This window comes from Phyllostomus hastatus, unplaced genomic scaffold (assembly GCF_019186645.2).
Source record: "Phyllostomus hastatus isolate PE091 unplaced genomic scaffold, TTU_PhHast_1.1 phas_contig_58, whole genome shotgun sequence".
NCBI classification, from domain to species: Eukaryota; Metazoa; Chordata; class Mammalia; order Chiroptera; family Phyllostomidae; genus Phyllostomus; species Phyllostomus hastatus.
In genome coordinates this window covers 46,723,217-46,745,746 of record NW_025333916.1, presented here as the reverse complement: position 1 = coordinate 46,745,746, position 22,530 = coordinate 46,723,217, and the positions used below count along the sequence as shown (strand labels likewise).

Below are 22,530 nucleotides of genomic sequence, written 5' to 3'. Positions count from 1 at the left end.
ATAAGTGTCTTTTCTTTGCACCCTGTGATGTCTTGCTTGTTCCTCCAGCAGATGTTGAAATCTTCTGTTGATATGTGTCTGCCCAATGAGACTCTTCATTGGGGGGATTGTACTTTATTGATTTTTATATGTCTCAGTCCTGTATTGTGTCTAGAACACTGTGGACATTATACAATTGAATACAATCTACACCAATATTCTTTGAGTCACTAATGTTATAGTCACTAAAGAGATTCAGTAGCAATTTTCTTCTTAATTTAGGCATGAGTCCAATTGACTAAAGATGTAGATACTAGGAAAAAAAATGCTTTCTTGTTTAGAAAAGGAGATTATGTAATAGAATTAAACCCATTATATCCTATACTCCTGACTTTTACATATGTCTTAACTTCATTGAGGATTTTTGAAAACCTCCCTATGAGACAGGGTACAACATTGAAATAATAAGACAACAATGCATTTTCACCCCTCAGATCGACAAGAGTCTTATCAAAGGCAGATTAACAGCATTAGTAATACCCAGATTGTATAACACTCAGCAAACTTCTAGTTCAGAAATCAGTTACTAACAAATATTGACAAGTTAAGAGTTATAACTCTTATCTATAAAGGAAAAGTTGTTTTGATTTAGCACCGAAATGTTATGCAACTGCCCTAGTTTCAAATAACCAGTCTGTCAAAACAAAATACCTTGTCTTTTTTAAATGCATATCTTAACTAACTTCCCATGATGAATGAATAGATCACTTTCTCAGCCTGGGGGTTTATGGGTTGATTATGATGGTTTCATCTGCTTTCAGCCCCTGTTTATAATGGCCTTGCCTTGATGCAGCCAGCCAGAATAATAATGATAAATATATGATGCATTGAGCCTTTTGGTTAGCAGAGCCCTTTCATGTAAAATGTTTATTTAAAATTGGTAATAGTATATGATGATAATTATAAGGACAATTGATGAGCTGGTTCAAATATCAGCTCTAAAACTTTCTAGTTATGTGAATTTGAACAAATTTCTTAATGTTTCTGTGCTTCATTTAATCATATATAAAATGGGAAAATTAATAATACCCATTTGGGGGCCTTTGTAAATATATATGCATGTATTTGCATATTAAGTAAATATATGTAAACATTTGGAAATATCTAACACATGGTAAGATTTCAAATTATCTATTATTCTGATTGAAATATGCTTGAAAATAATTATAACCTTATATATCACTACATTTCTATTGTTACCTAAGATTTATATAAAATCAATTTCTGTGTTTTTATTCTTTTTTTTAGAGATTTTAGTCCAGTTGCTTTACACACATGCACACAAAAAGCAAAACTGGTTATCACCAAAAAGGTTAGTTAATAAAGAAGATAAGAAGACAGTATTAGCCAAGGTCACCGGTTTTTAGAAAGGTGTCTGGATATACAAAGCAATAAAACAACAATGGCCCTTTCACATATATTTGAGAAAAATATTTTTGTGCAATAACCCATTGTCAGCTAAAAAATTTCTCCTCAGTTTCCATAATGTGATTTTTTTTTCTGTCTGTGAAAACAAAGATTCTACTTCTGCTCTGGCCAAAGTCCTTTGTAGCTGTTTCCCAATGCCTCCCTCACCCCCATCTCCTCCCAAAGCCACCATTAATGTATTTTTTTACTGCTTGAAAAAGTTTTAATATTCAGCAGGTTAAGGAAACCCATGGTCAGCTTTTGAATTTTAGTCTCTGCTGAGCTTTCAAGGTGTCAGGACCCTAAAATAATATGAACAGCAGGGGTACTAAATCTTTCATTATTTCTAGTTTCCCCTTGAGCATACTGACTTTGCAATAAAGAAGCTGTCATTTACACTCTTCTTTATTGCAAGATAGGTAATAGCTACAGGGAGAAAAAAAAAAGGAACTGTGTCAAGTAAGCCTGACTGCCATTATGATTAATGTGTAATCATTGCACGTTTGCATCTACTCTTTTCATATACAGGTACTTCATAGATTGGAAGAGTGATGGGGACAGCTACTTTACAATAAATGGAACTGAAGGAACCATCGCCACTAAAGAATTGCTAGACAGAGAAATCACTGCGCAGTATAATTTCTCCATAATTGCGAGTAAAGTTAGTAAGTATGGCATGGATGGAATCAATGTTATACTGCAGCTTTTGGATTTAACACACTTAAACGAGTCCCTGTTGAAGTGTTTTTCATTTTTGGACTGACAGCTAAGTGGTCTCCCGGGGAAACTCAGGAACCTGTTCCTCTTGTTCATAGCATAAGTCCAGGGAAATGATGACAGCTGCCAGTCCCTGTTTGCAGGATTGCACGCATATCTAAGTCCTGCATTGCACTGTGTGACCTCATCCTTTCCTGCACTGTACCCTTGGCAATCCACGGGAGTCCCAACCCTCTTCCGCATTGGGCCCCCTGTATTATTGGGAGCTTCGCTGGCCAGGGATGAGGAAATAATTATAATATAAAATCATCTGTTCTGAAGTATTTCCTGAAATTGAACATTTTTTAAGATTTTATTTATTTATTTTTAGAGAAGGAAGGGAAGAAGAGAGAGAGAGAGAAAGAGAGAGAGAGAGAGACATCAATGTGCGGTTGCTGGGGGTCATGGCCTGCAACCCAGGCATGTGCCCTGACTGGGAATCGAACCTGCGATGCCTGGTTCGCTCAATCCTGGTTCGCAGTCCGCGCTCAATCCACTGAGCTACGCCAGCCAGGGCAAAATTGAACATTTTTTAAATTATCCCTCTTCTCTGTAGTTTTATTAGAGTGTGATTTTTAAATGAGTGTCACTGTGGAATATACAGTAGTTTTAAGTACACTTCTTCAAGGAGTCACTCAGGATCTACAGGATGGTTAAGAATGATTCCTTGTGCTGGTTTTTGCATGGTCCAGAGGACAGTCCTCTTGACAGAGTGACTACAGGTCTTATTTGTTTGGCTGGACAATCATGGATATTATGACAACTCCCTAAAGTAACAGATTAGGGGGTAGTGGTGACATATGGCTGTCAACAGAGTTGTTCCTAACAAAACTGTACTTTTCCAGTCTTTCTGCTTACGGTCTCTCGAAAGATCTGTGGAAATCCCTTCTGAGTATTTTTCATTTTGTTTCCTTCTTATTTCATTGTGTGCATCTGGTATAAACATGTCAGCAGCTAATTTCACCTCTCAACGTGAGGGAACAGCTAACTGCAAATGTTTCTGTTTCAGGGGTTTTTGATCAATCTCATCTCGGTGGGGAGTAAATAAGAAACAGTTGTGTTTATCTTCAACAACTGCTTCCAAACATGATTAGTCAGACACCTATTCCCAGACCTTAATGAAATCTTTAGCTAATGTCTTTACATTTAGGTTATTCTGATTACTAAAGGTAAGCTTCATATAAATGTAAATGTATCTTCCACAGTTTGCATTGGAACAATGGCGTGTCAGGTGAGAAGACTGCTTACCCTGAGGCTACCGTACTGGAGAGGTCACATGTTGGTGGCAAGGTTAACCATGGCAGGTCAGCCTAGCCTTCCAAGTATAACCCGCCAGTGTTTTAGATATGTGAGTGAAACTCGGAACCTCTCGCCCAGGCACCTTGCTAGCTGAACACCACGGCATGCCTCTGTCAATACCATGTGGAATGAATACACACCCAGCCAAATCCTGCCCAAATTCTTACCCACAAAATTGTAAGAAATGCAAAATATGTAATTATTTCAAGCAACTACATTTTGTAGCCATTTGCTGTTACAAGGCACTAGATTACTGCAGAACTCAGTGGCACTGTCAACTGAAACTATGGGTCCTTGCTTATGGGGGTGCAGAGTCTGTAGTCTGTTGGAAAGGAAGAGGGAAATAAAAATGCACAGTTCTTTCTTACCTTCCTCCATATAGTGTTTGGTTGCCACTGCATCCATGACCAAAGTGGATTGGCAATAAATTGGTTGCCCAAACACTGTCTTCTCCTGTGATTTTTATAGTTATTTAATGGTGCAGGTGGTCTAACATCTCATCTGATTAGGACATTGATATGGGCGCCCAGCCAGTGGGAGACCTTACAGCTTCTTCATCAGAAGGTTGTCTGATGGTTTTCTTTACCATCAGACAACCTTCCTTGGTGATTTAATGGCATAATCTCTCAATTTCACCTTCTTTGTGTTGTACTATCTTAACCCTGAGGAAATTCATGCATCTTTGTCATGCTAAGTAGGCACATTACAGGCTACTCTTCTCCTACATCTTTTGTCCTGCCCTCCCCTGCCCTCCTAGCTCAGTCAGGCTCTGGGCACAGATGATCCAGCCTGCTGTCTGAGCAGAGATATGTGAACAGAATGCCGGTCTCCCCTGCGGAGTCCCTCCCATCTCATTCTCTTTGTTTCCCTAAAGTCTCCTTTCACACTTAGTATCTCTCTTCCCTCCAATACTACATCCCACTACAGTTACATATGTTATTCAGCATTCCTTTTAAGCTATCTTTCTATTCTTTCATTCACCCAGAATTTTGGAGAGAGTTTAACCATGTTGCCTGTAGAAAATTAGCTTGAGTTTCCTACAATGTTTGGGAATGTAGGGGAAATGAGTTGTCTAAGTTATTGAGCATAGGACCTCTGTGAACCATGTCACATTCAGTCTAATGGTATAGACATAGTAAGTGACAAGTGACCAGAGGCCATCTCCTCAAGTAACCTCTATTCTTTAAAGAGATATTGCTCATAGATTATCAATTAGAATACTCTTTGATCTAAACTAAACCTCCTTATAAATGTACACACAACACTTGTGCATGTTTTTTGAAGTAGGAGGAGGAGGCTCTGTACCTTAAGTTGAGAGTCTGCAGATAGTGCATGGGCTACCCGTATTGTAGCTCTGAATGGCCTTTTCCTCGCCAGTGGCTCCCCAGACCACCCAGACCATCATCACACTGTGAGGAGACTTGCAGTAGCAGGTCTGGCACCAACTCTCAGTGCCCTAATCTTCAACCATTTGGAAAATGGAAGGAGATTATGGACTCTTAACAGTGGAAGCAAGTGTCATAGATCCTCAAAAACTTACATTATTCAGACTTAGGGAATGCTGTTTTAAAAAATATCAATACAATTAGGGCACATGCTGGCTCTGCCACACTACCCTGCTGACTATTGTATTACTCAAGTGAAAATTAGGAAACTCGAGTGTATGGAGTGTCATAAATTATGCTGGCCCTACTGGGGCATGTGCAGAACTGTAACTTCGACACATAATCTATACATAATCTATGTATATACGACATATGAGTGATGGCAAGCTAGTATTTCTAAAATATCTACCTCCTGCTAGCCTATTTCAGTATTTTAGTGCCCTTAAAAGTCTGCTGGGGTAAATGCAATATATCTGTGAAAAATAAAGAGGCTAACACAGTTCTCCTGGTAAAGACTCTGCAATAAGAACAGCTTATCATGGGCTTTATTTTTCTTGAACTCACAAAGTTTAAAAGTAAACTTTATTCATGTTCTATTGCATAACCCGATCTTCATGGATTAAACTGGCCAGCTGAGCAGAAAACTATCATCATACTGAATGACAGAGAAATAAATAGTGCGTAGTAGCCCTGCCAGGAAGAACAAAGTTGTGAAAGTGGAGCTTGCTGCAGATTGCACTAGTGTACGTTTGGCCCTGACTCCTCTAAAAACTCTCAGGCGAAATGAAATGGGACAGTGATTAAACAACTTCCAATCAGTTAAAAATCAGTCATTAATCAGTGTTGCTCTAGTTGGAGGTCCAAATAATTTTATTAGACTTCTAATAATTTTTTATTGAAGTCTAATAAATAGCATTGCTGTATTGCTGTTTTTATTATATTAATCTTGAAACTTTTTAGAGAGAGAGAAGCTCCAAAAATTGACTTCATTCAAACTATCAGAAACAACCAGAACAGGAACAGAATCACAGATATGGAGATCATTTGGAGGGTTATCAGCTGGGAGGGAGAAAGAGGAGAATGAGGGGACAGGTGCAGGGATTAAGAAGCATGATTGGTGGGTACAAAATAGAAACAGGAATGTTAAGAATAGCATAGGAAATGGAGAAGCCAAATAATTTATATGGACATGAACTAAAGGAGGGGATTACTAGAGTGAAGGGAGATCCTGGGTGGAGGGGGCTAAAGGGGGAAACAATCGGGACAACTCTACTGTCATAATTCATAAAATAAATTACAAAAAATAAATTTTCAACATGTAATATTTTTTTCTTTTCTGGGAGGTTACTATAACAAATATCTTTAGGGAAAATAACTGAAAATAACTACATTAAAACCCCAGAATATATTTTTATAATTATAATATAAATTGATGGTACCAGAGAAAATTCTTTTCTTTGTTATGTAATTATCTGAATGACAATGGACTGTTTCCACTCATTGTGGAATAAGTCTAACACCAGTGAATTGACTTACTAATTACCATATTTGAGGAATATTTTGTGTGTGTGTGTGTTTGTGTGTGTGTGTGTGTGTGTGTGTGTATAATTTAGTACCAGATCAGTCTCAAGCTATAAGAGTTCCTAATGATTTCATTGTGTAGGATCCTTTTTGATAATTTATCTCTATATTGAAAGATTTTGTGTACCTACACTGCATCTCTTCCTACCTGCTGATTACTTTCGGGGGCCATGCCTTCCCAGTGCCCATGACATCCAGAAGATCCTTCACAGCGTGAGCATGGAGGTGGATGAGGACAGGCTCAACAAGGTCATCAATGAGCCTAGCAGAAAAAAAAAATCATTGAAGACTTCATTACCCGTGCACATTCTTGGGCTGTGGCCTTCTCAGCCAGATCTGCAGAGGCACATGAAAGAAGGAGGAATTGATGACAACATGGGATTTTGCTAGTTTAAATATAGTCTTACTTCTCTGAAAAAAATGATAATATGTTATTTCTGACATCACTGGTATCACTTTTCCCACATTTCATTCAGTAGATGCAAGCCACTAGATCCAGACCACACTTAAGGGCATGGAGTTACAGGGAGGTAACTCGTGTGTTCATCAAGAATTGGGGGTTGTTGGGAGCCATTTCAGAAGGTGGCCTAGCATATCAGCTCTTGGCAACTTGACAAGTCACTCTAAGTAAACTTGCAGAGTGTTTAGAGTCCATATCACCTGGCCACGATATACTATGAGAAACACAACAGTCTGGCTGAATTCATTAGTTAAACAATGAAAACATAAAGTGCTGTAAGAGAGAAAATAATTAAAATTATTTTTGGAGGCAAGGCCTAGGTCACGGAGGAACAGTTACAGGGTGTTGTTGTTAAAATATGGAAAAGAAATTGTAAGAGCAGAAAGGAGAGTATTCTGGGTTAGAGAGGCATCTTAAGTAATGACACAGAGGTGTCCAAGTTGATGTTGAGAACAGATAAAAGGAAGCCTGAGATCTATACTCTTAGCACCTTGCAAATATATGACACACTATTACTAGTTTATTTATTTTTGAGGTATGCATTCATATAACATAATACCAGTTGCAGATGCAGAATATAATGATTCACTATCTGTACATATTGCAAAACGATCACCACAATAAGTCCAGTTAATATCTATCAGTTGTAACTATGTTACAAATTTTTTCTTGAAATGACTTTTAATTTCTGCTCTTTTAGCCACTTTTAAATATGCATGATATGTTATTAAATATAGTTATGTCATATATTACATCCTAAAGCTTATTTTTATTACTGGAATTTTGTACCTTTTGACCACTTTTACCCATTTCCCCCACCCCTCATCTTTGGTATCCACTTCATAATCTCCACAGATATTAAATCATTACGTTGCATATCTGAAATTCATATAATGTTACATGTCAATTATATTTCATTTTAAGAAAGTAAAAAAAAAAAAAGCCTGAGGCTTTATCAAAGACTTAAATGCCTCAGGGAGAATTTGTAAAAGTTTTTCAGCCTATCTTTTTTTAAATTATTTTATGGTTGTTCAAGTACAGTTGTCTGCATTTATCTCCCACCTCTTCACCCCCCCAGCCATTCCCACCTCCCTCAATTGCTTCCACCACCCCCCTTTGTTTTATCCATGTGTCCTTTATAGTTGTTCCTGAAAATTCTTCCCCCCTTCTTTTTTATGAGCCTATCTTTATTCTTGCTGTTTTATGTGTCCCCAGCTTAACATGATATCCAAAAAGACATATCACTTCTCCAAATTGTGGATTTGGAAGGTAGTTAGTTCTTGGACCTGCATTCCCTTAAGCTAGCACTGACTAGCTTACATGGCATCTGCTTGGGTGACTGTGGTTAACCTAACCAGGATAAAGAAACAAGAGTGAGTCTAGATTCTTTGAGGTATTTAAGCAGCACACATTCCTCCATGAGTTGGCTAGTTTTTTTTTTCCCAAAAAGTTACCATAATTCCTATTCACTTTAATTGAGAATAAGAATGCTTGAATTGGCCCTCTCTTCTCTACGACTGTTCTTCAACTTCTCAACCATGGTCACCTGCATAAGAATAACCCAGGACAGTTTTTAAAGGATGGATTATGGGACTTCATTCAAGACATACCAAATCAGAATTTCGGGGGATGCTGCTAAGAAATCTTTGTTTTAAACAAGCTCCTTACCTCATTCTAATAGGCACCAATTTTGGAACCAACATGCCAAATTCTCTAATGCCATAAAGAGGAGCATTGATTGTGGAAAGCAAAACAGTAAAATCAGTCATCATGAATAGTTACACTTATCAGATTATAGTTGACCTTTGAGGACTAAATATAACCATTGGTTTCACTCCTAAATTGAAGTTATTCTCTTCCTTCTATTGCTCAAATAATTCTCTTTCTCTTATTGTTCATGGGTGCCTTGCTTTACATGTATGAGTTTAAGTAGTTTATCTATTGTTCTGTAATTTCTTGCTTCCTCCCCACCAAGCAACTATACAAAACTATCTTGTATCTTCAAGGAAAGGTAAGTTTGGTTTATACTACTATTGGCAACATTTTCAGTAGTACTGTAAGACTAATACTTTGAAGAGAGAATCACTTCATTTACATAATTTATATAATTGTAAAGGTTCATACCATTTCATAAAGTTTTTCACTGTGTCATTCACATGGAAATAATAATCATTAACACCACCATAATCATCAACTTAATTTAGAAATAATACCATTTTTCCTCACTATTAAATGCTGTATAAATACAATGGGATTCATATTTATGTTGTAATGCTTTATATTTCATTTTATATTTTCAACTGCTATGGTATACAGCCATAGTCAAGCTGCTAACAGTCCTTTAAATCAGTATAATTGCTCCATCTGAATCATGTACACAACAGTAATGCTAGTCTTATTTTTTCTTAATTACTATCCAGTTTCCTCAGGAAATTAACCTACATGATGAGCTTTTCACCTGAAGGTTTAAATTTGGATTAAAAAAGTATGGATATATGCAGTAAATTCCTTTTAACATCATCCCATGCCAAAAAATGGAATGCAAAAATGGGCAACAATTTTTACATGGAAAATTTTATTTTCCTGACATTACGCACCATGTTTTATTCCATCTATGAGTAAAATTGATGATCTGAAAATAATAACCTTCTGAAGTGTCTTTGATGCCCTTGGTCTACCATATTCTGGGACATGTGAATATGTGTGCATTTATGAGTCAATTGTGAGTAGCTTTGCACTACCGTGAAAAAAAGTGTTATGTCTTAACAGTATGCCATGACATTTATTTCTTTTTCAAGAAATTTATATTTATCATGAATATAAATGTATCAGTGATGTTTTACCACTTATTTATTTATTTACTTATTTATTATTAAACACCATCCTTTGTGTTCAGGGCATAAGGTTTACAAAGAATAGAAATGTTCTTCAGATGGGCTTACAGTCTAATGGGCATCAAATGAAGTCAATTGGCAATAAGAATACCATGGTACAATGTTAACATGTAAAAAAAAAGCAAATAAGGCCATTATGAGTTCACACAGAAGCGTACAAGGGAAATCCTTAAGATGAACACAGCATCTAAACTGAAAACTAAAATATTAGAATGAAATAGTGAAAGAATGTTAAAAAGGTATGCTAAGTGACAGAAATGGAATATAGCAATCTCCAGAAGTGGAAAAACATAGAATACTGAAAGAAATATAAATGAATGTAATGTAGGGGGAGAATGAGAGTGGTTGAAAGGTAAAATTCTTCTACTTGTCATTCTATCTCTGTATTTCTGTGTCTCTTCTCTCTCTATACTTATCTCCCCTAGGTCATTCCTCCCCACTAAGAAAGAGAATACAAATAAGAAATATGAAAAATTTGTTTATTTTCTTTCCCAGAGTGTCCTGATGTTTTCATTTGAACCTGAAGTAATTAAGGAAATACGGAAGAGATAATCAAAGACAGAACTTGATTTGACTGGTGTTTCTGAAAATGCATTCTGGTTGCAAAGTGGTGAAAGGATTGGAGGGAAGAAGGATGGGAGGATGGTAGAAAAATAGAAAGATTTTGTAACAGTTTAAGAAAAAAAACTTGGATGACATGAAATTATAACAGGGAGGATAAAAAGAAATAGAGACATTTAGAGAAAGTTAAGAGATGATATTTTAAGAATCAATATCAATTGGATGTGGGAATGAGGTGAATGAGGAGTCACCGTTAGTCATCAGACTTCCAGACCAACAGCAGGGAAGATAATGGTGCCGTAAACTACTGTAGAAACTACAAAAATTGAAGAGATGCACTGCACCCAGATTGTGAGTTGAGTTTTGAACAGATTGAATTTGATATTCTTGTTGCCTATCCAAGTAGTCATGCAATCTGTGTGGTCCCTGGTAAAGAAATCAGGAGTGGGTTTAGATTTGATACATACATTTAGGATTAATTAACATAGACTGTAGTGAGTGTGTGAGTATGAAAACTGAAAAGCAAGGCAATAATGTGTACCTAAGCCATTTAAAGGTAGGAAAAGGGATAGGTGTGAAGATATGAGTGCGAACAAGATGGTGGGTAAAAGTGAAAAGAGAGACCTGTGGGGGAGAGAGACATTTTGGTCAACTAATTTGATGAGGAACATAGGAAAAAGGGAAGGGTAAAGGCTAAAATTCAGCTTTCTTTGTGCACAATGATATTCTCACTGCTGTATCTTATCCACCTTTGTTTCTTCTGTTTTTGAAAGCATTTATTTATTGACATATTCAATTTGCAAGCATCTACGAGGCATTGTATTAAACTCTGGAAGTTTAAAGATAAACATGATAAAGTTCCTGCTCTCAGGAACTCAGAATATCTAAGGCTTTATGTTGTTGTAAATATTTAAAATCAATGATAGGCTTCCCCTACTATTTTCACTGAAAAAAAATAGATTGGTGGTATTTTTAAAGATCTCTTTTTCTTTGGAGATCAGTTTTTGTCACCAGTAGTAGAGAACATAATATTTGACTTAAGAATAGGTGTATATGAATAATTTAAATTCTTGTTAGGGATTACCTAGTCTGTTATAGATCGTATAATGTAGCTGAACAGAGTTCTTATTAGACATGGTTTATCATGTAATTTTAAAGTAGACGGATATAAAGAAGAAAGACGGAGAGAGCTTGTGTTATTTACTCACTGTATCTTGCTCAGTTTGCAGTGTAATTCAGATTTTTGGCATAAAAGGCTAAGATTATATTCTTGGAGTTATTGTAGTTGTAATTTAGTCCACAGTTACAAAATTGAATTTTAACTCCTATAGTTATTCAAAATAAGATGTCATTTTTAAAATAAATAACCCTAATAACTTCAGTATATTTAAACATAAAAGTAAATTGTTGGTACTGTATGGTTTTCAAGACATTTTCAATTATACTTCTCATCAGTTTTTGAAAACATTCTATCGTTTGGTCAGTATTTATCGAGTATCTACTGTGTAAATTTTATTTAAAAAATCCATTACCTTGACTTTCAAGGGCGAAGTTTTCTTCCTTGCATCACAGTGGCTACATTTCAGCGTAAGTGCAACTCATTGAAAGTAAGTCATCACCATTTACATGGGCAGATCTCAGGCAGCGCCTTGTTGCTCTGTGAGTTAGCTGATACATGTCACAGGGAGGTGGAAAGCACAGTAATGGGACTTCAATTCCAGTCTTGACTCTGACACAAATCACAGGGCAAGGTTATGCCAAAGTGTTTGCACCTATAAATGTTTCATTTACTTATCTTTTTCTAAAAACTATTTAATTTTAGAGAGAGGGGAAGGTAAGGAGAAAAAGAGAGTGGGAAACATCATGTGGTTGCCTCTCACACGCCCCCTGCTGGGGACCTGGCCTGCAACCCAGGCTTGTGCAGTGACTGGGAACTGAACGGCAACCCTTTAGTTCGCAGATCTGTACTCAATTCACTGAGTCACACCAGCCAGGGTTGTTTTGTTTATTTTTTCTTAATCTGTAATTATCAGGAAACTTTGTCAATGAAACCTTACATGGAGTCCCAGTATATTACATCAAGAGAAATGTGCATAAAGCCAGTGTCTTCTCATTGCCCCTTGAGTACTCCCGTAATAGCAAGGAGGATGACATGAGAACCACAAGATTATAAAAATTCTAAATTCTTTTTAGACATAAAGTTTATTTTTTTCTAGGACTTATCAAATGCAATGCTAGCTACTAGTGTATCCATTTCTAGAAGAGATTTCTAAATTCATGTTCCAAAAATGACCATACCTTTGTGTCTATCCCATCTCACAAGTTTTTCTGGCCATGAGGCCAATGTTTGCTCTATCAGAAGTGAGATCTATCTTCCCTTCCTTTGAATAAGGAAATGGGCTGCTGACTGCACTGACTGCAATAGAGAAGTGTTCATATGTGACTGTGTTAGGTCATAAAAACAATAGGTTCTGTTTGGATTTCTCCTATTCTTGAAATGTGTGCCCTGGTACGCTAGCCATCATGCTGTGAGGAAGCTCAGCCTCCATAAGGAGACCATGCATGAGTATCCCTGCCTACATCTCCATCTAGGCTTCTAGGAAACCTCCAGCATCAAGTACCAGGCATGTGAATAAATGAAACAAGATGATTTCAGCTAAAAAAGCACCAACTCAAACCAACAATGTCAGTCTTCCCCTCCCACCTGTTTTTGGTGACTTGGGTGTATTTTACTGGTTTTCTTTCAGAATCCTTCTACAAAAGAGTAAAGTTAAAACCAAGAGGTTTTAACTGGCAAGAGGATGAGGCTCCCCTCTTACTGAGGCACCTGCACCCCCATCCCCTGTTCCCAGCCGTGTCTCTGTTACAGTCCACGGAGAGAGGGCTCCTATTTCCACCCCCTGCCAAACAAAACAAAGGAAAAGGCCTACCCTGCAGCCTCACCCTCTACACACACATTGACCCTGTACAGGGTGCTGGGGTAAGAATTGTTAGGATCCAGTAGGAGTGCTGAATGCAGCCATGGCCAGGGCACAGACCATGAAGAACCTTGTCCTCAGACTGTGTGCCACCTAAGGACACTTTTGGGCCCAGCATCTTACTCCCAAAGGCCAGCTGCACACTCTCAGGTCAGGTAGGGCCAGAGTTTGGGGTCTCTAGCCGATAGTTGGTGCAGGTATATACAGTCAGGCTTGAAAGGCATCTCATCCAACTGGCCCGAGCCTTGCTTCTTCTCAGTCTACTTGCTCACCCCAAAACTGTGGGGGATGATGTGGCATGAGTGGACCCCACACTGAGGACCAGCTGTGTGACATCCAGTGGGAATTTCTGTCTTCTCTTCTACCACATGCACAGGTAGCCAGTCCAGTCATTGGACGTGGGTGCAGTTGGTGAAGATGCATCCGGACTGTCCCACTTGTCCTCCTTGTCCATGCAGATGTCAGATCATTCATCCCAACAGTCCTGCTCCCACTCAAGATCTAGGCTTTGCAGTGGGCCATGGACTTCCTGGTCAGGGTCTGACTTGGGCTGAGACTCCTGGGAGTTTCCAGATTCCCATCTGGAGATGATGGAGACAGGGACTTCCAGGAACAGCCACCCACCTCCTCGGTCTTGCTGACTCACCACTCCACACCAGGTTCTGTGCCCCAGCAGGCCCTGGCTCAGTCCCCAAACACAGCCACAGATGGCAGCAGGTAGGTGGGCTGAGAGCCCTGTGGGTCAGGGAAAGATGACATGTGGCTTCAAATTGTGGCAGCTCCACTTCAGGTAGTCAGAAGGTTGTGGGTGGCAATAGCTGATTTCTGTGGAAGCAGAAGCCTCACTGGATGTTTCTGAAGACCTGGAACACTTTATCCTAGTAAGCAAAGCTTGACCCCTAGCGACAGGCTCCCAGGGCAAAGTTCCTGCATGACCACTGGGAGGACACCGCACTCCCCACTAGGGGCCTCCACCATCTGTCCTTGCAGGGTCCGTCCCACCTCAAACTTTAGTGAGAATCCTTTTTTCCTTTTAATATGTATTTTAGTATTTCTTATCACCAGGATTAATAATCTGTTGCTGCATAAAAAATTATCATAGCATTTCTTTGGGTCAGAGATTCTAAATGTGTTCATCTAAAGCCAAAGGAAATGCATGCACAGACATGTGAGTAGCCCATGGACACAGACAGCAATGTGGCAAAGGCTGAGGTGGGGTGGGGAACTTGGTGGGGGCAGGCAAAAGGAGGGAGAATGTAATAGTGTCAACAATAAGAAATTAATTAATAAATAATAAGAATAGGTTAATATGTGCTCCAAGAAGTCTGGAAGATTTGAGAGCTGGGAGCTGGAGTCTTCTGAAAGTTCCCAAACTTCAGAAACCTAAAGGCCCTATGCTTTCCCAAGCTAATCAAGGTCCAAGGGAAAGAATAATGTCAGCCTTTTCTTTTGTATCAATGAAACATGATATAGTTACTGTTCATTCATGGTTTGGTAGCATGTACCAGTATTTTGTTCCTTTTTGTTGTTGAGGAAATATTTATTGTATGCCACATAATATTTATCCACACATCAAAAGATGGACCTTTGAACTGTTTCTAGTTTTGGACTATATGCGTAATACTTCTGTGTACATATATGTACATTTTGTGTGTGTGTGTGTGGCCATTTATTTTACTCTCTGGGTGTCGGGGGGCTCTGCCTTCAGGCCCCCCATCTGGCTACCATGGATGAGAATAAGTTTACCAAAACATGATCTGCTTGGGGAGGAAAGGTGGCCAATATCTCAAAGGAGAAGGGCCAGGAGCCTTTTCCTCAATGGGCTTTTTATTGGGTTCGTTTGCACAAGAATACAGGTAAAGCTCATTAATCATTGTCAGGCAATAAGTATTAAACAATAGATAACAAAGAACTCTGAGGGCCTATTTTGAGTCAGGGTCAGATAGCTAAAGAGCAATAAAATGTTTGAGGAACAAACTTACTTCTTGCTTGGACCCTTATTTAATTGAGAGAATTCTAAACAAAGCAGGTTTCACAGGACTCTACATATTCTTTCTTAGGCCTGATTGCCCAGGAAACCCGCCCTTTCCAGCACAGGGCTGCACCACCCTCTGTCATTGTTTCAGACTTAAGGCATTGTCTCAGGCTTAAGACAGGCAGGGATGGTAAGGCAACCAAGAGATTAGGAGACTTCTTGCAGACAGAATGAGGACTCAGGCTATGTCAAAGCTGAGGGGTGAGGGTTCATCACCCCCTTTTGCTGTACCCGTCAAGTCCTTCCTTGGGGGCCTCCCACATGATCGTGCCTGGTTTAGGTCGTTCTCCCCTTTGGGGAATCTTACCCATCATTGGCTAACCAACCAAGATTTGGGGGCCAGTAATGGATGAAGTAAAAGGAGCAGAAGCAGCGCTCTTGCCAGGGAGGTAAGCTTTTGTCTCCTTAGTGGCTTACAGTCCAAGGTCGCTCCATCAGCCTTAGCCTTGGCAGGGGTTGCAGTTTCTGAAACCAGGCACAGCAGTTCCCAGCATCTTGGGTAGGTACCTAGGATTAGAATTGTTGGGTTATAATTTAATATATAATGTTTAAAGATAGTTCTTGCCTATTTTTCAGAGTGAATATACAATTTTATATTTCCTCTTGCAATCTTTTTCATCAGCACCCCATTTTATTTCTCTGAGCAATGAATTATGAATTCCAGTTTACAAATAATACATTTATTGTGCTAAATTTATTCCTACATATTTTATCATATTTGATTCTATTGTGAATTGAATTATTTTTCTGACTTTCATTTCCAGTTCATTCTTTGCTAGCATATGAAATTGTTCTTTTTTATATTGTTTTCTTAACCAATGCCCTTGACAAATTCCTTTATTCTATCTGTTAGCTTCTTTAATTCTTTAGGATCTCCTACCCAGTGTCATGTTATTTTTGAACAAAACTAGATTTCTTTCTTTGCAATCTGGGTACTTTTATTTGTCTTTAAGTTTTATTTTCATCTGAATGCACCGGATAAACTACCAAGTGCAATGCTGACCCTTAGTGGCAAGAACAGACATTCCTGCCCAGTGCCTAATATGAGAGAGAAATCATTGTCTTTGAACACTGAGGATGATGTTAGCTGTAGGTTTCTGGTAGACAGACCATGTCAAGTTGAAGATGTTGCTCACAGTTCATTATGTGTTCAGAGTTTTTGTGGGTTTTTTTTTAATAATAAGTAAATGTAAGATTTTGTCAAATGCTATTTCTGAGTGTATGGAGGTAGCAATGTGATATTTGTTCTTCTATTAATATAATGTATTACATATTAATTTTCTTGGACATTAAACTAAACTTGCATCCTTAGGATGAATGCCATGGCCTGTTAGTTCAATAATATTATTCTGAGGTTTATTTGCTAATATTTGTTTTAAATATTTGTACCTATGCTCATAGTGGCATTAGTTGATTCTGTTGTTTTTTTATGTTTTTGATTGGTGTTGGTATCCCTTTACACAGAATGAGCTGGTTAGGGCTTCCTCCTCTATTTTCTGAAAGAGTGTGAAGAATTGTTATTGCTCAGTCTTTAGTTAGTTGGTAGAATTCCCCAGTGAAAACATGTGAACATGAGGTTTCCTTGGTGGAGAGATTTTTAGTGACAACTTCATTGTTTCATTTGTGTTAGGTCTATTAAGATTTTCTATTTATTTTTGAGATCAGTATTGATCATTTGTGTCTTTCTAGGAATTTTTTCTGTTCGTCTATGTTGAGTTGATTACATTTTTCACATAATACATATAACACTGTTCTATAACATTTTAATTCATTTTGATAAAAAGTGATGTCTCCTTCTTCATTCCTGGTTTTGATAATTGGGGCTTCATCTCTTTTTTTCTCTTAGTTTAAACTGTACTGTGAAATATGAACAATAAGGTTAATTCTAACTGTGGGAGGTGACTGAGATATCACCAAGGCATAAGGGGAACAGATTTAATGACATTTTTAAAGCAATGAGGTATAAGAATAGACTTATTTATGGATTATCTTTTATGAGCTTCCAAACATAAATAAGCTGGTTATTAAATATAAGCAATGTGCATCAATGATCATTGGAGTTAAATGGTTTGACTACTAGGAACACAGCAATTAATTGTGTAGGATTTTGATTGTTTGATATTTATTACACATACATTGGGATCTGCTTTTTCGTTTTTCCATGATAACTAGTTTCTACATGGCAACAGCTTGGGTAATAATGATCATGCTTAATCAAGTTTAAATAGACTTCATTATTGCTCTCCTAAATAAAGATTATTGTAGATGAGTCAAAAAAGAAATGTCAGTAAATTTTTACATAGTTTAGTGAATTATATGCATACATGAAAAAATTCTATTACTCTAATTACATTAAATTGGGACAAATTTGATGCTAGCATCAGTACAGTACTTCTAAAATAAAGATGTTACTTCTTCCCTAGCTAGAGTTTAAAAGTATAAGGTTATATTTTTAAACTTGTAATTATGAAAAGTTTCACACATCTGCAACAGAAGAGAGAATGAAATAATGACACCAATAAGCTCACCCCTCACTTTTGGCAACACAAATGTGTCATTTTTGTTGTTGTGATTTTCCCTCTATCCCTGTTGTGGCATTTATTTTGTAACTGCCAAGTGATGACTGGTGACATTTAATTTTCAGTAAATCTGCAAATCTGACAGAGCACAGGGAAATCTCACACAGCAAACATTTGTCTTAGCTAAAATACCGAAAGCATACCTTTGGGAAACACTTTTTAAAAATGTGTTACAACAGTGATTATGTTTTTGTGACATATTACCATATTGCAGGAAATAACTAATTTTTTAAAAGATTTTATTTATTTATTTTTAGAGAGGGAAGGGGGGGAGAAAGAGAAAGAGAGAAACATCAATGTGTGGTTGCTGGGGGTCATGGCCTGCAACCCAGGCATGTACCCTGACTGCGACACTTTGGTTCGCAGCCTGAGCTCAATCCACTGAGCTACACCAGCCAGGGCTAGGAAATAACTAATTTAAAACTATCAACATAATTTTTTGGGGGGTAAAATTTGGCTTTAGTTGTAGTAACATCTTAATGCATTATGAGGGTAAGTCTGAATTATAAATAAAATTGTGGGAGAAAACTGGACCCCTTTTAAAGACATCCCATACTCACAATAAAAAGTGTCATCATGGAAAAAATTTAAAAAAAAAAAAGCAACTCTTCATACGGCCTTGGAACTTGTATCTTATGTGCCAAGTACAACAGGCAGTAAAGACAAATTTTTACGTTGTATAGGAGTTGAAGTCACATGAATTTACTAAACTCTAACCTAAAATATGAACTAGTTGTCTATTTTTGTTAAATCGATATACAATTGTCCAATGTGTTTTAAAATATGAAATATATAATAGAATTTAACAATATTGACTTGGAACCAAAACACCTAGGTTAAAAAGCTAACTATGGCTTTTGGAAAAGTTACATTCTTCCTCTTTTCCTCAGAGTTCCAGACATGATAATGGAGATGATAATAATGTCTATGAGGGTTGTTGTAAACACAGAGTTCATCCATTTAGTGGGTTTTGAACTATAGGTACATTGTCAACATTACACATTATTGACATTCATTTTGCTGTTATTTTTTATAACAACAGATTTGTTTAAGAAAGAGAACATAGTTTAAACGAATTGTTGAAATTTATCTACATTTTATGCTGTATGAATAATTAATAACAATAACAGAAGCAGGGCTAAATAATCTCCACAAAGTACAGTTAGTAATGAGGAATGATAATTTACCAAAATGGATCCAACATTTTGTAAAATACTGTTTCTTTACTACATCAAACTCATGCATTAATGCATGTTAATATCATGCATTTTATGTGAAAAATTATACCTAAATTGAAGAAAGATTAAATAACCTACAAAAACTGAGCCAAACCTTTTCTATCAAATAAGTGAAATGCTCTGTAACTGATATTAATTTTTAATAATAGACATTTTTATGTCTTTCTCCAAGATTACAAATACCTCATAAAAACATACCCCATATTATGAAATGTAGCTTTTATTCTCACTTTATGATACCTGTGTCTGTATTGGTACATAATAATGGACTTCACTATGTCATACATAAATATGTTTATTCTTACACAACTATTGACTACTTGTAGAGCTTTTAGTTTAAAATAAATTTTAGCATGGTAGGTTATAGTAAAGTTGTCACAATCAGTCATGTGATAAGGTTTTGAATGAATTCTTTATAAAAATCCAGATAGAATCTTTGTAAGAATCCAGATAGTTTTTTTTATAAGAAGCCAGATAGATATCTAAAGGAACACTGATATTATGAATCTTCAGTGGTACTGCCAATGAGGAGTTTAGTATAAATCAGTTATAGGGAGGGGATGGTAGAACAAACATGCCATTCACATTTCCATACTCCTGGGTTTTAATCTGAACTCCTCATTCCCCTAGATGTCTGAATCTGGGCAAGAGCTTTCAACAGTTTGGGGTAGCTTATCCATCTGTAAAACTTATAAGGTAAAGTTTTATAATAAATAAGTTAAAATACATTTATTAAGCTGTGTTAGTTTAATTATTTCTAGTCTTCTTCCACAAGGACATGAATGAAGGTGGAGCATCATACACAAGGGCTAAAACTTGAAATGGGATTTTGGGGCTGCAGGATGAAAAGCTTACATATTCTTTCTTCCTTTTTGTCACTAGCAAGTAGTTTTAACATGTATCTGAAATTTCCATATTCTATCTCTTCTACTTCCTTACATCTGTTACCTTAATTTTTATTTATAAAAAGTCCTCTCTCTTTCTTTCTACTTGTAACTTATTTATTTCTAGGAAGAATCTTTTTGGGAGAGTTTGGGAGAATCATTTTGGGTGATTCTACCCCCCTTCCCCAATTTAAAGTATATTGATTATGCTGTTACAGTTGTCCGATTTTTCCCTCCCCTTTATTCCCTCTACCCAGTACCCCCTTCCCTCCATCATTTCCCCCTTAGTTCATGTCCATGGATCATAAATATAAGTTCTTTGGCCTCTTCATTTCAAGGTTATTCTTTGCTTAACCTCCCCTTATCTATTTTGTACCTACCAATTATGCTTCTTGTTCCCTGTGTCTTTTTCTCCATTTTCTTCTCTCTCCCTCCCCACTGATAATGCTCCATGTGATCTCCATTTCTGTGATTCTGTTCCTGTTCTAGTTGTTTGCTTAGTTTGTTTTTGATTTTATTTTAGATTCAGTTGTTGATAGTCGTGTTTGTTGTCATTTTACTGTTCATAGTTTTGATCTTCTTCTTTTTCTTTGGTAAGTCTCTTTAACACTCCGTATAATAGTGGCTTATTGATGATGAACTCCTTTAACTTGACCTTATCTGGGAAGTGCTTTATCTGCCCTTCTATTCTACATGATAGCTTTGCTGGATAGAGTATTCTTGGATGTAGGTCCTTGCTTTTCATGGTTTAGAATACTTGTTTCCTGTTGCTTCTTGCCTATAAATTTTCTTTCAAGACGTCAGCTGACAATACAGTTTTAATTATACAGACACAACATAAAAATACATGATTTATCCAGTGAAAAATATCACTCTTGGTGATTGGTTCTATGAGCTAACCCTGGTATGATGGCTACACTTGTGATCAACAAACAGCTGAATGGTTGACCTTACTTTGATGGGGAGTTTCAGGGACAAACACAGATGCATTGCACTACCAGGGCTCTGATAGCAAAACACAGATACCTCACTTATCTTTTTCTTGTTTGTATTCTACACAACACTTCTGAGTTTTCCATAAAGAATGGTCATTCAGATTCCAAATAAAAGTTGATTTAAAAAAATTGTGATACCATTTATCAATAAAAACAATAACCGACCAAATTTTACAGTCCTCTTTTCTCTTTTTATGTTTTTAACAGGTAACACATTATTAACCAGCAAAGTCAACATATTGATTAATGTCCTAGATGTCAATGAATTTCCACCAGAATTAGCTGTGCCATATGAAACATCTGTGTGTGAAAATGCCAAACCTGGACAGGTATCTTATTAATATTGTTGATTAAGAGTACATAAAGACTGATTATATGCATGTGTTTTAGGTTTTAAGGCTTTAAGGCATACACTTTAGTAAACTCTAAAAACTTAAGAGTTGTTCATGTGTACATGTGTACATGTGTACATGTGTAGCTAGTACCACGGAGGATAAAGTTACGATGGTCTCGTAAACAATCTTTGTGTAACTAAAAAGTCCATGCTTTGCAGATTCTGCTATGTTTGCCTTTCCTTCTCTGTCAACTTTTTAAAGAACTTGTGACTATAAACCCATAAGCAAACAACTGTGCAGTGCATCCTTCTGTAGCTTTTTTGCTTTGCTCATGTGCTTTTGTGAACGAGTACTGAAAATCACGTAAGCTCATGAAATCTGTAAAGCCTCCTTCTCTGGTGACTTGAAAAAGATTATCTGAATTATTCAAAATATCAGAAAAATATTTTCTTATTAAGTTAATATTGCTCTAACTTATTAGGAGTGTTTTGTCATGACAGAAGGCCACATAGTTAATGAAAGTTACTGTCAATGTTCTAGGATTTATGTGGGGTGGTGACGGGTAGCTAGTTTTTTCTCCACCCCTTATAAATGAACAAGTGAGTGGGTGAATGAATAAAGTAAAATGAAATGAAATAAAATAAAATACATCAGATATAAGCAAATAAGGAGTGTTTTATTAAAAAATGATTAAACAAACCTGTATGCCTATGTTCTAAAAGAAAAAAAAATGTTGATATGTTTTCATTTGCTATATATTTCAAACAACTTTAAATAGTGTAACTACCTCTTTAAGTAAATATGAAAAGTTTTCTCACCCAATAAAAATCTTAATATTGAAATAGCATCTTTATTGGAAAAAGTAATTCTTTAATCTATAGTATTTGTTTCAATTTGAATGTCCTCTATGCTTCATAGGTCATTCATATCATAGTTTTAATCATGTGATGCCCATTACCCATAGGGCTGTTAAATTAAAATTGAATTTTAAAGAATCAATGTTCTGAGTTACATTCTCCCTATTTCAAGTACTTGATGGCTGTAAGTGGTGAAAATGGCTTCCGTTTCCATCAGTGCAGATAGAGAATATTCCTTTAGCACAGA

The 22,530-nt window shown here is 36.8% G+C and overlaps 1 protein-coding gene across 2 annotated transcripts in view; it reads left to right on the top strand.

Annotated features, from left to right (window-relative positions):
- The window catches only part of CDH12 (cadherin 12), a 222,416-nt gene that overhangs the window by 188,460 nt on the left and 11,426 nt on the right, over positions 1-22,530 (top strand). For both annotated transcript variants that reach the window (XM_045848010.1, XM_045848011.1), the window contains exons 7-8: positions 1,975-2,111; positions 21,299-21,420. In XM_045848010.1, coding sequence (XP_045703966.1) covers positions 1,975-2,111; positions 21,299-21,420 — 259 coding nt within the window. The remainder of the gene's footprint in view (positions 1-1,974; positions 2,112-21,298; positions 21,421-22,530) is intronic.